The 13,224-nt window shown below is 39.0% G+C and overlaps 1 protein-coding gene across 2 annotated transcripts in view; it reads right to left on the bottom strand.

The window, feature by feature from the left end:
• Nucleotides 1-445: 445 nt before the first annotated feature.
• The window catches only part of LOC148021558 (uncharacterized), a 37,001-nt gene continuing 24,222 nt past the window's right edge, over nucleotides 446-13,224 (bottom strand). Inside the window, exons 2-6 of one of the 2 annotated variants that reach the window (XM_087696982.1) lie at nucleotides 1,344-1,443; nucleotides 1,112-1,266; nucleotides 994-1,021; nucleotides 803-908; nucleotides 446-725 (exon numbers count right to left, since the gene is read on the bottom strand). In XM_087696982.1, coding sequence (XP_087553108.1) covers nucleotides 614-725; nucleotides 803-908; nucleotides 994-1,021; nucleotides 1,112-1,266; nucleotides 1,344-1,443 — 501 coding nt within the window. In that variant the 3' untranslated portion in view covers nucleotides 446-613. The remainder of the gene's footprint in view (nucleotides 726-802; nucleotides 909-993; nucleotides 1,022-1,111; nucleotides 1,267-1,343; nucleotides 1,444-13,224) is intronic. The other variant, XM_087696983.1, reaches the window with a different exon arrangement.

Genomic DNA, 13,224 nt, shown 5'->3' with positions numbered 1-13,224 from the left:
AAACATTCTCAGAAAGTTTGGAATCCACCTGAATGACTGGAGTATCTTGGTGCTTAACCTTCCTCTTGATGCATTAGCAAAGTTATAATACTGAGCACAGATGTGTTGTACTGTGCTACCAACTTGACTGTATATATGGCCTATAAAGGTAGCACGGATGTGACATATTGTGCTACCAACTATTGGTTGTACTGTGCACCATAGAAAACCTTGATTATCCAACATCCAAAGAATCTCACACATTCAATAACTAGTGGATCACCACAAAACAAACAAAGAAAAACAAAACCATTCAAAGCCAATTTTCTCACTTGTAACAAAACCAAACACACATTAAACACACACAGTTTACTCCCATGCAACTATTCATCCACAGCAGATAACACACCACAATGTGTATTGTCTTTTATATACCATGACCAAGTGAGATAGTAAAATGAGTATATTGCCAATGTAACCACAAATTATGATTCATATAATTGAGCAGGCTTGGAAAGAAAAGAGCACATCGGCCTTAATCAGGCATACTGTACAAATGTTTGTATTTACACATTGAGGAAGGAAATTAGAACCCAGTATCGTTCCATGTAGCTAACAAAGAATCAGTAACCCTTTAAACCTGCACACTACATATATTTGGTGACAAGCTTGACTGATGTCCAAAAGGCATTAGAGGCAGCTTGAACCAAGGCTGGATTATTATACAAACTGCAACCAACCAAAAACTATCAGCAAACCCAATACATTCAGTTGAACTCCTGCTTGATGTCTGCCCACGAGCCACAAAGTGGAATATACTAACCTCACTGCAGTTGCCCCCCACGAAGCGGCAGTATACAGTACCTTACTACCATTCCACAACCTTCGTAATCTGCCTTTCTTCCGGACACCAAAAGCCTTTCTCAGAGCTGTTCAAAGACCCAAAACATTAGTGAGCAATAGAATCATAAGTTCCAAAGACGTCTTCAAATGCACTATTTCAAGATTGCGTACCATCTTGGAGCTGCTTGGGAGTCATTTCCTGTACGCAAAGTAACCCGCATCAGTCAGTCTTTCAAACATGTTAAATCCTAGACTCTAGTACAACAATCAAAGATTCAGATAAGGACACCTTTGTTTGAGGTAGCGAAGCAACATATTTTGCCATAAAACACGCCATTCCCTCTACGATATCTTCCTGATTTATTAGGACATAATTATCAGACCCCAACCCATTGCGTGAGTCCAAATCTGTCTCGGTTATAACGTCCCATGAGCCCTGAGCATCTGTGTAAAATCAAAACATACAGCCTCATTAAGAGCCTATTAAAACTTGAATCTCCTTGGTCCACAAAAGAAAGTACCTTGGCAGTCGGTATTAGCCTCAGGGCAAACTTCATGTATGCTTCCAAGCCTCTCAAGAAAATCTGGTGAGGCAATCTTCACCTCTAATTTGTCATATAACTGCACATTGGAATAAGTGGAGAATCTTGTTCAGTACCTATGTAACAAACATTTTCGAAATGGCTGACAAGGTCACTCCAAAAGCAGAATTATATAATATATTCACTATGAATTGCTCCTCACAAAGAAGAACAAAGCCAAAATTCTGATTTTACAGCTACTTGACTATTGTAGACGATCTACATTTCAGTCTTTAGAAGGCATAATCTGAAAGCCTCACACCTATGATCTCTGGAGAGACTCCAGAGGCATTGCCTCGGCACCATTATAATGTTTTATCTCAGCCTCCTGTGAAGATTCTTTGGATCCAAGACAAAAGAAAGTGGAGGGAATTTTAAAGAATGAGAGACTATAGTCAAGCCTGTCAGATATGCCCATTGCTTGTGATTGCTAGTCACATGTACTGGTGCTTGTCTTGGACAGTATAGTGTCAAAAGAAGCTTAAAAATCTTGTTCAGCACAGAAGCCAAGTTCTATAGTAGGCCATATCTACCTGACAGAATAATTCTTGAAATGGCTGACAAGGTCATTCCAAAAGGAAAATCGAATACCATATTCACTATGAATTGGTCCTCACAAAGATGAACAAAAGCCAAAACTTCTGACTTTACAACTGCTTGACTATTGTTGACCATCTACATTTTGGTCTTTAGAGGGCACAATTTGAAAGCTTCACACCTGTAATCTCTGGAAAGACTCAAGAGGCAGTCCTTCAGCACCATTCTAATGTTTATCTCAGCCTCCTGTGAAGAGTCTTTGGACCCAAGACAAAAGAAAGTGGAGAGAGAAAATGAAAGATAATGGTCAAGCCTATCAGATATGTTCAGTGCTTGTGATTGCTAATCTCATGTACTGGGTGCTTGTCTTTGACCAGAAGTGTCAAAGAACGACAAAATCTAATTAGGCCAATTTTTATACTTTTCTTGTCGAACTCCTTCCAAACTCAAAATGCAGGCCGATCTGTGTATAAAAATTATAAGGTGTATTGAATGCCATTAAGGATGATTTGAGAAAGAAGAGATCAACACTGCATCAGTCAAAAAGGGAGATCTGAAGAAACAAAAAAGGGATCTATTTGCAAGGTGTACCAAACAACAAAATGTGTTTTGCAGGTGCTTGCACATGCTTGCCAGATTGGTGGAGTCATACTCCAATTTTGTTGCCATGATTTCTGTGTAGCCACAACTTCAAAAGCTACCGTGTTTATCATAAAAGCACCTGATCTTTGCTGCAGGTGTCAACTTTCTCTGCAGTCGTTTCTATTTTCCAGCAGTCATTTTTGCTTTTCCTGCTGTTTTGCACATCAAGTAACTATTATTCCTAATTCCTAATCACTTTAGGCTCTGTTACCAATGATAAATTAAGGGTTGCTGATTGCTGATCTGATCAGTAATTAGGGCCTAACAGAGAAAACAGAGCAAAGAAAGTGAAGGAAACAATAGAGAATGGGCTGCCGATGGCGCAACCCTCTTTGTGATTACTTACCTTAATCCATGGCAAGTATATGTGCGTTGTTTAGTGTTCTATAATCTGTGCAAAGTTGCATGGAGCCATCTTTCTTTTTTACCAATAAAATTGCTGAACACTGAAGCCCATGATAAAATTGCTGAACACTGAAGCCCATGGTGAGTTACTGAGTTTAATAAACTCCTTTTCAAGATATCATTTTATCTGCCTTTCCACTTCTCGATGTTAGTTTATACTAAGCCTATTAACATGGTTTATATATTGGGTGAGGGTCTCTAATTAATTTCATTGGATTATCCCTCTTAATTGACAGTCTAGGTTTCAAGTCGTTAGGAAACACATCTTTAAATTCATCTAGCAATTCAGTTAACTTGTTTCTTCTATCCAACTCAAAAGTTTTTTTCTTCCTTATACAAAGACTTTTTAGTTATATTTTTAGTGAACAAATTCAAGGAGAGTTTGATACATCACATTCACCTTGAATTACAATAATTTTACTATCTTTTTTGTTAGGTTAGTGAAACCAGCCTTCCTTCTTGGAATGGGTGATGATAACCTGATTTAAGAGTTAATTACAGCAATAAATAAATGCATATAAAATGAAATACACACTTTACCATAACATTCTTGGATAGTAGACTCCCTGTTGGCCCCAAAATTGGCGCCCCTTGCGGTATTTCTTTAGTTTTCATTCAATTGGAAGGAGTAAAACTTGAGATTCTTCAATCTCCTCCTGCTAACCAATTGCTCTTGCTGTCATAAATGACCAGCAAGCCTTTTGGGTCATTTGCCCCTTGATTCACCCAGGACTTCTTCTCCAATTTGACCCTTGGCTGGCCAAATGCTGCCCCAAATCAATTTGGGATGGGCTGGCTCCAAAAATCCCTTGATAATCTTCAATTATCAGCTGCTGATTTCAGTCCCTTGAGCCTTCAATCTCTGGCACAGTTCCCAAGGTGGCTGCTAAAGTCTAATTTCTGCTGTAAATTAGGGTTTACTACAGAAATTACAGATCAGCCCACCAAAAATGGCTGAAATCTCCTCTGTGTAAAGGGAGAAGATTTTGAGATTTGTCCCGAACTGATCAAAATCAATTGCTGCCCTGCTGTACCAGCCCCAAATGGATACACCAACAACAATAGGAGCATCAAAGACTGTGATCTTCAGGAGAAAGTGCATTAGCAGCAATTGTCAGCTTCCCAAGGTCAAGAATATGCAATCTCCATCACCAAAATGGTCTCCAATGGCTGGGAAATGGCCCCAAAAACTGGCAACAACAGTCCAACACCTCTTCCCAACAGCTCCAAAATGAAAAAATGAGATTTCCCTCTCCCTTCAGTCCTATTTAGCCTTTCCCCCACTTGCATGGGAAAGTTTTGCCAAGTGGCAGCTTTCTTAATCCATTTTCAATAATTTCCAGTCATTTAATTAATTTTCAAAATTAATTAATTCTGAAAATTAATTCAGCCCTTAATCCATGCCCAGAAAATTGACCTTGCCCATCCAAAAATTAATTGGCTAGGCCATTTGCAACCCAAAGTGGTCCCATGCATTAATTGACCCTTGGACAAGCATTAATCCATTAATTAATGCCTAGTCCCTAGTGTCACCACTAACACTTAATGGCCAATTAATGGTCTTAAGGGCAAACTAACACCAAAATTCACCTAGAATCTAACAAGTGTAACTTGTTACAACTTTTGCCTTTGACACCCATCTTTTTCACAAGGTTCTTCGGCCTTCAACTGTGAAAAAGTAGCTTCCACCTCACATGTTCAACACATGTGCATCTTTTAATTGCACATTTACTAAATCCTTTAATCAAATGTCAATTAAGCATAAGCAAAGCATCAAATTTTCACATTCAAGTGACAATTAGGATTTAGCAGCATGCATGAGCACACACACACACTTACAATGAACAAGTGAACTGTAAACGCCCCGAACAACGTAGTATGCTTAACAATTATGATATTCTCTTGTTTTCGAGATTTAATATAAAAGAGAATGAACACTTAAAGCTGAAAATGAAAATTACTCACAAAATTACAGCCATGAAAATGTAAAAGTAATGGAGACAAGATTGAGGGTTGAAGATGGGCAAACCCCCCCCCCCACCCCTCCTGAAGGATATGTATTTCTGCTCAACCCAAGTCTCTTAGGGAAGAGCTCAGTTACAATCAACCTGAGAGTGAGGAGAAGTAATTCTCACTCTCACAAGATCATGCAAAGATGTACAAATACACATGCATTATCTATTATGCAATGATAAGAACTGATTTCTTTACAGTATGAGAGAAGAAAGAGGGAAAATCAGCCTTTCTCCATCGTTGATCAGCAATACATGGATAGGGCTTGCTTCTTGTTGCTAAAATGAAAGAAAGAGCTCGAGAAGGAGGTACTGTAATGAATTTACAAGCTTACTGTCCTGTAAAACAGCAGTGATAGAAGAGGGAATATGGAGGAATTTGATAATGGAGAAGTCGGAGATGATAATGGGGATGGACGGAGCCAATTTCTGGCTATCTGTGGGTGCTGTACATGAGTTTACAGCAAAGAAAAATGATGCTGAATGAAGAAAAACGAGCTCTTATTTATAGGAGAGGGAAGAGCTAGTACAAAAGGGGAAAGTGGAGTAGCACAAGACAAGTGTCCAGCCACATATCATGAGATGTGACAAGTGGTGGGACACTTGGAAACTTATGTGATGTCTCTTCTCTATGGCCTTCCTTTTTGGGCTGAATACTGTCAAGAATAGAAACAACCAAATTTAGTAAGCACAGTCAGAGCACAGAATTTACTATTTTTAGAATGACATCCCTATTTTTTAGAACGAGCATTTTTAGGCTAATTCGAGGCTCCTAAAATTTAGGGATCTCCTAAAATTTAGGGACCCCCCAATATGGGTGTCATATGAAAGCTTTTTCCGTGTATATCACAAAGACGGTATCAGAATCTTCATGTGACTTTCCTATGCAAAGAAATGTGCATTTCAAGCTTTCAACCCACACATGCACATTGTACAAGCATTTCATGATCATGCCATCTTGTTGATTGTAACTGTCTGTTCTGGCGGATCTAGCCTACACTTCAAGGCATCAATCATTTCTGTGTGTGCGTCTAACCCTAATATGCGTGAGTTCTGGTCACAGCCGCCCAATCGGGCCATATAGATGGAAGTGTGAACTATCTTTTCTCTAATCCACCGCGTGGGTCCATCATAACCTGTGACCACTCATCAGTGGCCAGCTCCAATGCACTTTTCTTAATATCTAATTAGTGCAAAGGAAACAAATTTAATAAATCATTATATAGACCAATTAATGAAAAAGGATACAAATTCTGTTTCTATAGAGTTGTGACAGCCCTCTGGCTTTTATTCAGCTGTCCTCAGCTGAAAAGCTTTTTAATATGGCTGCAGAATGTCTGGGTAATCCTTCATGAATTTTTCATCTACCCACTGTGCATCTGTTGTGGGTAGATTCTTGAATTTTAGTAAGAATTTTCGAGTCACAAGGCCACTTCTTGTGGTTCGATCCTTGTGAAACAAAATCTGTTCAGGTTCCAAGAGTTGCTCTGTTTCTTCAACTTCTGGGGGATCTTCAGTAATGGGTTCCTTTGGTTCTGGTCCTATGTAAGGTTTTAGCAAACTTACATGAAAAACATTGTGTATTTTTCAATGAGCAAGAAGCTGAAGTGGAAAAGATGAATTTTGACCGGAACCTTGTTTGAGCTTGCTTTTATCAAACTTTAGCAAGACATATTGACCTTTTTCAAAAGCCAAAGGTCTTCTTCGTTTATCTGCTTGCTTCTTTTGTCGCTCTTGGGCAACTTTGATAGTGGCTCGAACTTGATCCATTGCTGTTTTTAAATCTGAAGCAAACTCATCAGCAGCAAAAATCTTATCTTTAGTGCGAATAATTGGAGGAGGAATCACTTTACCCTGTACTATTTCATTTGGAGCTTTTCCTGTGGATGAGTACACTATATTGTTGTAAGCAAACTGCAATAATGCAAGATATTTCTCCCATTGTGACTTATGTTCACTAATATAAACTTTCAACATATCCAAAAGAGTGAGATTCATCACCTCTATTTAGCCGTCAGTTTGAGGATAAAAAGCTGAGGAGAGCTTTAAAGTGGTTCCCAAACTCTCAGATAAAGCACGCCAAAAGTTACTTGTGAATTTGGAGTCTCTATCTGAAATGATCTTAGAAGGCATACCATGTAATCTGAAGATATGTTGAATGAAAAGTCTTGCAGCTTGTGCGGATTTTAATGTTTCATGACATGGAATAAAATGTGATTTCTTGCTGAATCGATCAATTATGACCCAAATCATATCATGACCTTGAGGTGTCCTTGGAATACCTGAGATGGAGAGCTTTGGAAAAGATGAATTTTGACCGAAACCTTGTTTGAGCTTGCTTTTATCAAACTTTAGCAAGACATATTGACCTTTTTCAAAAGCCAAAGGCCTTCTTCGTTTATCTGCTTACTTCTTTTGTCGCTCTTGGGCAACTTTGATAGTGGCTCGTAGTTGATCCATTGCTGTTTTTAAATCTAAAGCAAACTCATCAACAGCAAAAATCTTATCTTTAGTGCGAGTAATTGGAGGAGGAATCACTTTACCTTGTACTATTTCATTTGGAGCTTTCCCTGTGGATGAGTGCACTATATTGTTGTAAGCAAACTGCAATAATGGAAGATATTTCTCCCATTGTGACTTATGTTCACTAATATAAACTTTCAACATATCCAAAAGAGTGAGATTCATCACCTCTGTTTAGCCGTCAGTTTGAGAATGAAAAGCTGAGGAGAGCTTTAAAGTGGTTCCCAAATTCTCAAATAAAGCACGCCAAAAGTTACTTGTGAATTTTGAGTCTCTATCTGAAATGATCTCAGAAGGCATACCATATAATCTGAAGATATGTTGAATGAAAAGTCTTGCAGCTTGTGCGGATTTTAATGTTTCATGACATGGAATAAAATGTGATTTCTTGCTGAATCGATCAATTATGACCCAAATCATATCATGACCTTGAGGTGTCCTTGGAATACCTGAGATGGAGAGCTTTGGAAAAGATGAATTTTGACCGGAACCTTGTTTGAGCTTTGTTTTTATCAAACTTTAGCAAGACATATTGACCTTTTTCAAAAGCCAAAGGTCTTCTTCGTTTATCTGCTTGCTTCTTTTGTCGCTCTTGGGCAACTTTGATAGTGGCTCGAACTTTTGATCCATTGCTGTTTTTAAATCTAAAGCAAACTCATCAACAGCAAAAATCTTATCTTTAGTGCGAGTAATTGGAGGAGGAATCACTTTACCCTGTACTATTTTATTTGGAGCTTCCCCTGTGGATGAGTGCACTGTATTGTTGTAAGCAAACTGCAATAATGGAAGATATTTCTCCCATTGTGACTTATGTTCACTAATATAAACTTTCAACATATCCAAAAGAGTGAGATTCATCACCTCTGTTTAGCCGTCACTTTGAGGATGAAAAGCTGAGAAGAGCTTTAAAGTGGTTCCCAAATTCTCAAATAAAGCACGCCAAAAGTTACTTGTGAATTTGGAGTCTCTATCTGAAATAATCTCAGAAGGCATACCATGTAATCTGAAGATATGTTGAATGAAAAGTCTTGCAGCTTGTGCGGATTTTAATGTTTCATGACATGGAATAAAATGTGATTTCTTGCTGAATCGATCAATTATGACCCAAATCATATCATGACCTTGAGGTGTCCTTGGAATACCTAAGATGAAATCTATTGTGATAGATTCCCATGGATCTTTGGGCACTGGAAGAGGTTGCAACAATCCTGGAGTCTTCTACCTATCATACCTGGATTTTTGGCATACTAGACAAGCCTCAATGAAGTTATGTGTATCTCTTCGTAATGTTGGCCAATAAAAGTAGCGCTCAATTGCTCTTAGAGTGGCTGCCCTCCCTCTATGCCCTGCATAAGGGGATTCATGACTTTCTTTAAGCACCTTTTGTCGAACAAGAAGAGTGACACAAAGGCGATTGTTCATGAGAAGGTAACCGTCTTTGATGGAATAATCTGGATGAGAACCTCCTTGCTGTAAATTTGACCAAATTGCTACAAAATCAATATCTTCATCATAAGTATTCTTCATCGTTTGAAAATCTTCATGATGAGCCACTGTAATAGTTGCAATGCGAGGCACTCTAGAAAGTGCATCAGCAACTACATTTTGTTTCCCTGGAGTGTACATAATTTGAAAATGAAACATAGACAAGAAATTTTCCCATCTTGCATGTTTCTCCTGCAAATGCTTTTGAGTCTTGAAATACTTCAAGCTCTGATAATCAGTTTTAATAAGGAATTCATTGCCTAAAAGATAATATTTCCATATATTCAAAGCATAAACCACTGCTAAGAGCTCCTTTACATAAATGTCATACCTTTTCTCCACATCATTTAGACGGCGGCTTTGAAAGGCTACGGCATGGCCTTCTTGATTTAGCACTGCACCAATACAATCACTGCAAGCATCTGCTTCCACCACAAATGGTTTTACCAAATCTGGAATGATAAGAACAGGTCCAAAAGTAAGAGCTGTTTTCACCCTTGAAAAGGCTGCCTTCTCTTTTTCCTTCCATTGGAAAGAGGTCTTCTTCTTTGTAAGGTCATGAAGTGAAGAAGCCATATGTGCAAAATGCTTGATAAAGCGGCGGTAATAAGAGCATAAGCAAAGAAACGATCGCACCTCATGTACATCATGAAGATGAGGCCATTCTTGGATTATCTTGATCTTTTCAGAATCCATCTGAATCCCTTCAGAAGAGATGACATGCCCAAGGTAATTTATTTTATGCATGAAAAATTCACTCTTTTTACCATTTACCAAGAGTTGATTTTGTTGAAGTAATTGTAGAACAATCTCCAAGTGCTGATGATGCTCCTATTCATTCTTGCTAAAGACAAGAATATCATCAAAGAAAGTACCGACATATTGTCGATGCTCTCTAAAGATGCGCTCCATCATTCGATTAAAGGTGACTGGTGCATTGGTTAATCCGAAAGGAACCACCAAGAATTCATAAAGACCGTATGAAGTGCGGAAAGCAGTATTGTGTACATCTTGTGATATTACCCTAATTTGATGATAACCACTCTTTAGATCAATGCGGCTATAAACCTTTGAGCCTCCTAGACGATCCAAAATCTCATCAATAGTGATTTCGTTAAGGGCTCGATAATCAATGCACATCCTGAATGTGCCATCTTTCTTTTGAACAAGAAGAACCGCTGAACAAAATGGTGAGCTACTTGGCCTAATTAGCCCACGGTTGAGTAGGTCTTCGACTTGCTTTCTAATTTCTTCTTGTTGAGGACGGCTCACACGGTATGGTGCTATATTAGGAGGAGAACTGCCCGGAATAATATCAATATGATGATCTTCTGGCCTTTCTGGGGAAAGCTAATAAGGAAGATCTTCCGAAAAATAATCTTTATACTTTTCGAAGAGCTGAAGTCGCTCTTGGTTTTCAGCATTCATATTATCTTTTACATCAGTGACATAAAGCAAACAACATTGAACACAATCCTTAATTGCTCTAGAGACTTGCATATGGCTTACCATAGGTATGGTGTCTCCAGAAACTCCAGCTTGGATCTCGTACTTCTTGCCTTTGTTGGTGAGTTCTACCTTCTTTTTTTTAGAGAAGATGGTTGAATCTACTCTATGATTCCAGGGCATGCCAAGAATCACATCACAACCATCAAGGTCTCCGATACAGCAGGTATCTTCATCACTGTAGCCTTGAATTTGAAACTTGAGCTTGCCAATGTAGGGTGTCACACTCTTCACTGTGTCACCTTCATTGGCATTTAAAGCTTCGCGAACTTTTGCCGAAGTGTCCATCTCTTCATTATTTAATCCAAGCTCCTTAGCTAATTGCAAGAAAATGACATTTTCATTCACCCCAAGATCTATCAAGAATAGTGCTTGCTTACCTTGCAACTGTCCCCAAGCTTTAAATAATTTGCGCATCTTTGGAGAGTGAGTTGTGTTTGCAACTACATCACTGATAGCATTGATTTTCACTAGCGACTTAGGCTTGTTGTCAAAAACCTTGCTTTGTCCTTTGTTTGGACATTGCTTCGCTATGTGGCCTGTTTGTCCACATTTAAAGCACTTCCCTTCTTTCATGAAGCACTGCTTTTCTTCTTCGGAAAGTTACTTTACTTGTGGGTATAGATTGGAGCAAAATTGAGAATCATTAGGAGGTGCATAGAGCTTCATCTTCTTTTGATTTGATGGCTGCTTTTGCCGCTGTTTTTGTCCTTCATTTGGGACTGAACACTCCTCATCATCAGCTACTCTCTTATTATCATTCTTTTGGAATGATTTGTTGCCATTGTGCTCCATTTCCCATGTCTCAGTATGGTCAATGAGTTCCCTGAGACTAGAACAATGATAATGATTAAGAGCAGTACGAAGTTTAAAATGCAAACCTCCTTGAAACTCCCTAAGCTTTTCCGAACTGCTAATCTTCTTGAAATGTTGGACCTTCAAAAGTAGTTTCCAAAATCTCTTGATATAGTCACCAAGTGACTCATTTTTCCTTTGCCAAAGCCGATTCCATTCCATTTTTACATCTCTTTTGAAATGAACAGGAAGAAATTAGCTTTATATCATGCGAACAAAGGACCGCCATGATTTTGGGACAGCATAATCATATTCCAACCCTGTCCACCAAGTATGGGCTAAGTCAATCAAATGTAAAGCTGTAAACTTAATCTTTTCTTTTTCTTTATACTTGTCACGACCATACAAAATTTGAAATTAACGAATAAACTTTAAAAGAAGATCAGGATTTTGGAAACCATCATACATACTGAACTTGATCTTCTTTTCAAGTTGAGATAGTGACTTAGTCTTCTTCTTCTTCTTATGCCTTCGTCCATGCCCGGATCTTGAGGTTGAAGATGATGAAGTGCTTGATGGGGATGAAAATGGAGACGAGGGTGAAGAATGTGGACACCTTTGACGATGATGAGGTCTTTCACGAGAAGGGTGTGACTCTTCGTCACTAGAAGAGGGTCCATCAGAGTAGGCGCCAGATGACTTTGAAAAAGAGGATGAGCTTCGACGCGATCTCTTTCTTTGTCTTCAAGTAGAATGGGACTATCTCTTAGAAGTAGTTGGACTTCTTGATCGGCTCCTTTCATTGGTATGGCTTTGTCTCCTTGAAGCAGATGGGCTTCTTTCCTTGAATTCTTTGGGATTCTCAACTTTTTCTAGTTTGAGAAGTTGCTCACGAATTTGCTGATTCTCCTCTCTAAGACTTTGAATGGCTTGAAGGATAGCACTCGACTGATCGATTGAGACTCTAAGAAAAATATGCTCAAGCACTCGATGCAAGGGCTGAAAACTTATAATTGTTAAGCACTACCAGTGTTGAGATGAGGACCAAGCCAAAGCTCTGATGCCACTGTAAACGCCCCGAACAACGTAGTATACTTAACAATTATGATATTCGCTTGTTTTCGAGATTTAATATAAAAGAGAATGAACACTTAAAGCTGAAAATGAAAATTACTCACAAAATTACAGCCATGAAAATGTAAAAGTAATGGAGACAAGATTGAGGGTTGAAGATGGGTAAACCCCCCTCCCCTCCCCGAAGGAATGTATTTCTGCTCAACCCAAGTCCCTTAGGGAAGAGCTCAGTTACAATCAACCTGAGAGTGAGGAGAAGTAATTCTCTCTCACAAGATCATGCAAAGATGTACAAATACACATGCATTATCTATTATGCAATGATAAGAACTGATTTCTTTACAGTGTGAGAGAAGAAAGAGGGGAAATCAGCCTTTCTCCATCGTTGATCAGCAGTACATGGATAGGGCTTGCTTCTTGTTGCTAAAATGGAAAAAAGAGCTCGAGAAGAAGGTGCTGTAATGAATTTACAGGCTTGCTGTCCTATAAAACAGCAATGATAGAAGAGGAAATATGGAGGAATTTGATAATGCAGAAGTGGGGGATGATGATGTGAGAGTGCACAACGGAAGAGGAAATACGAACACGGAGGGAGAGAGAGAGAGAAAGCAGAAAATAAGGAAGAGAAATCTGCACTGACTGAAATGAATGCTGAATACACTGAAATGGACTGATCAGTCCCTGCACGCAGCCCACAGCGTCAGTGAGAGCACCAGATCAGGCTGATGACGATGGCAGCACCACCACGGGGGAGGAGTGTCGGAATCTGCAAGAAGACAACTAACCAAGTGGGGAGGGGGGCTGCCAATAAATAGGCAACGGACAAACCCTAACCCTAACCC

Source organism: Lygodium microphyllum, chromosome 17, assembly GCF_053477565.2.
Source record: "Lygodium microphyllum isolate KBCC chromosome 17, Lygodium_microphyllum_v1.1.10, whole genome shotgun sequence".
Classification (NCBI taxonomy): Eukaryota; Viridiplantae; Streptophyta; class Polypodiopsida; order Schizaeales; family Lygodiaceae; genus Lygodium; species Lygodium microphyllum.
The sequence above is the reverse complement of the archived record's forward strand: the minus strand, read 5'-3'. Positions and strand labels throughout refer to the sequence as shown.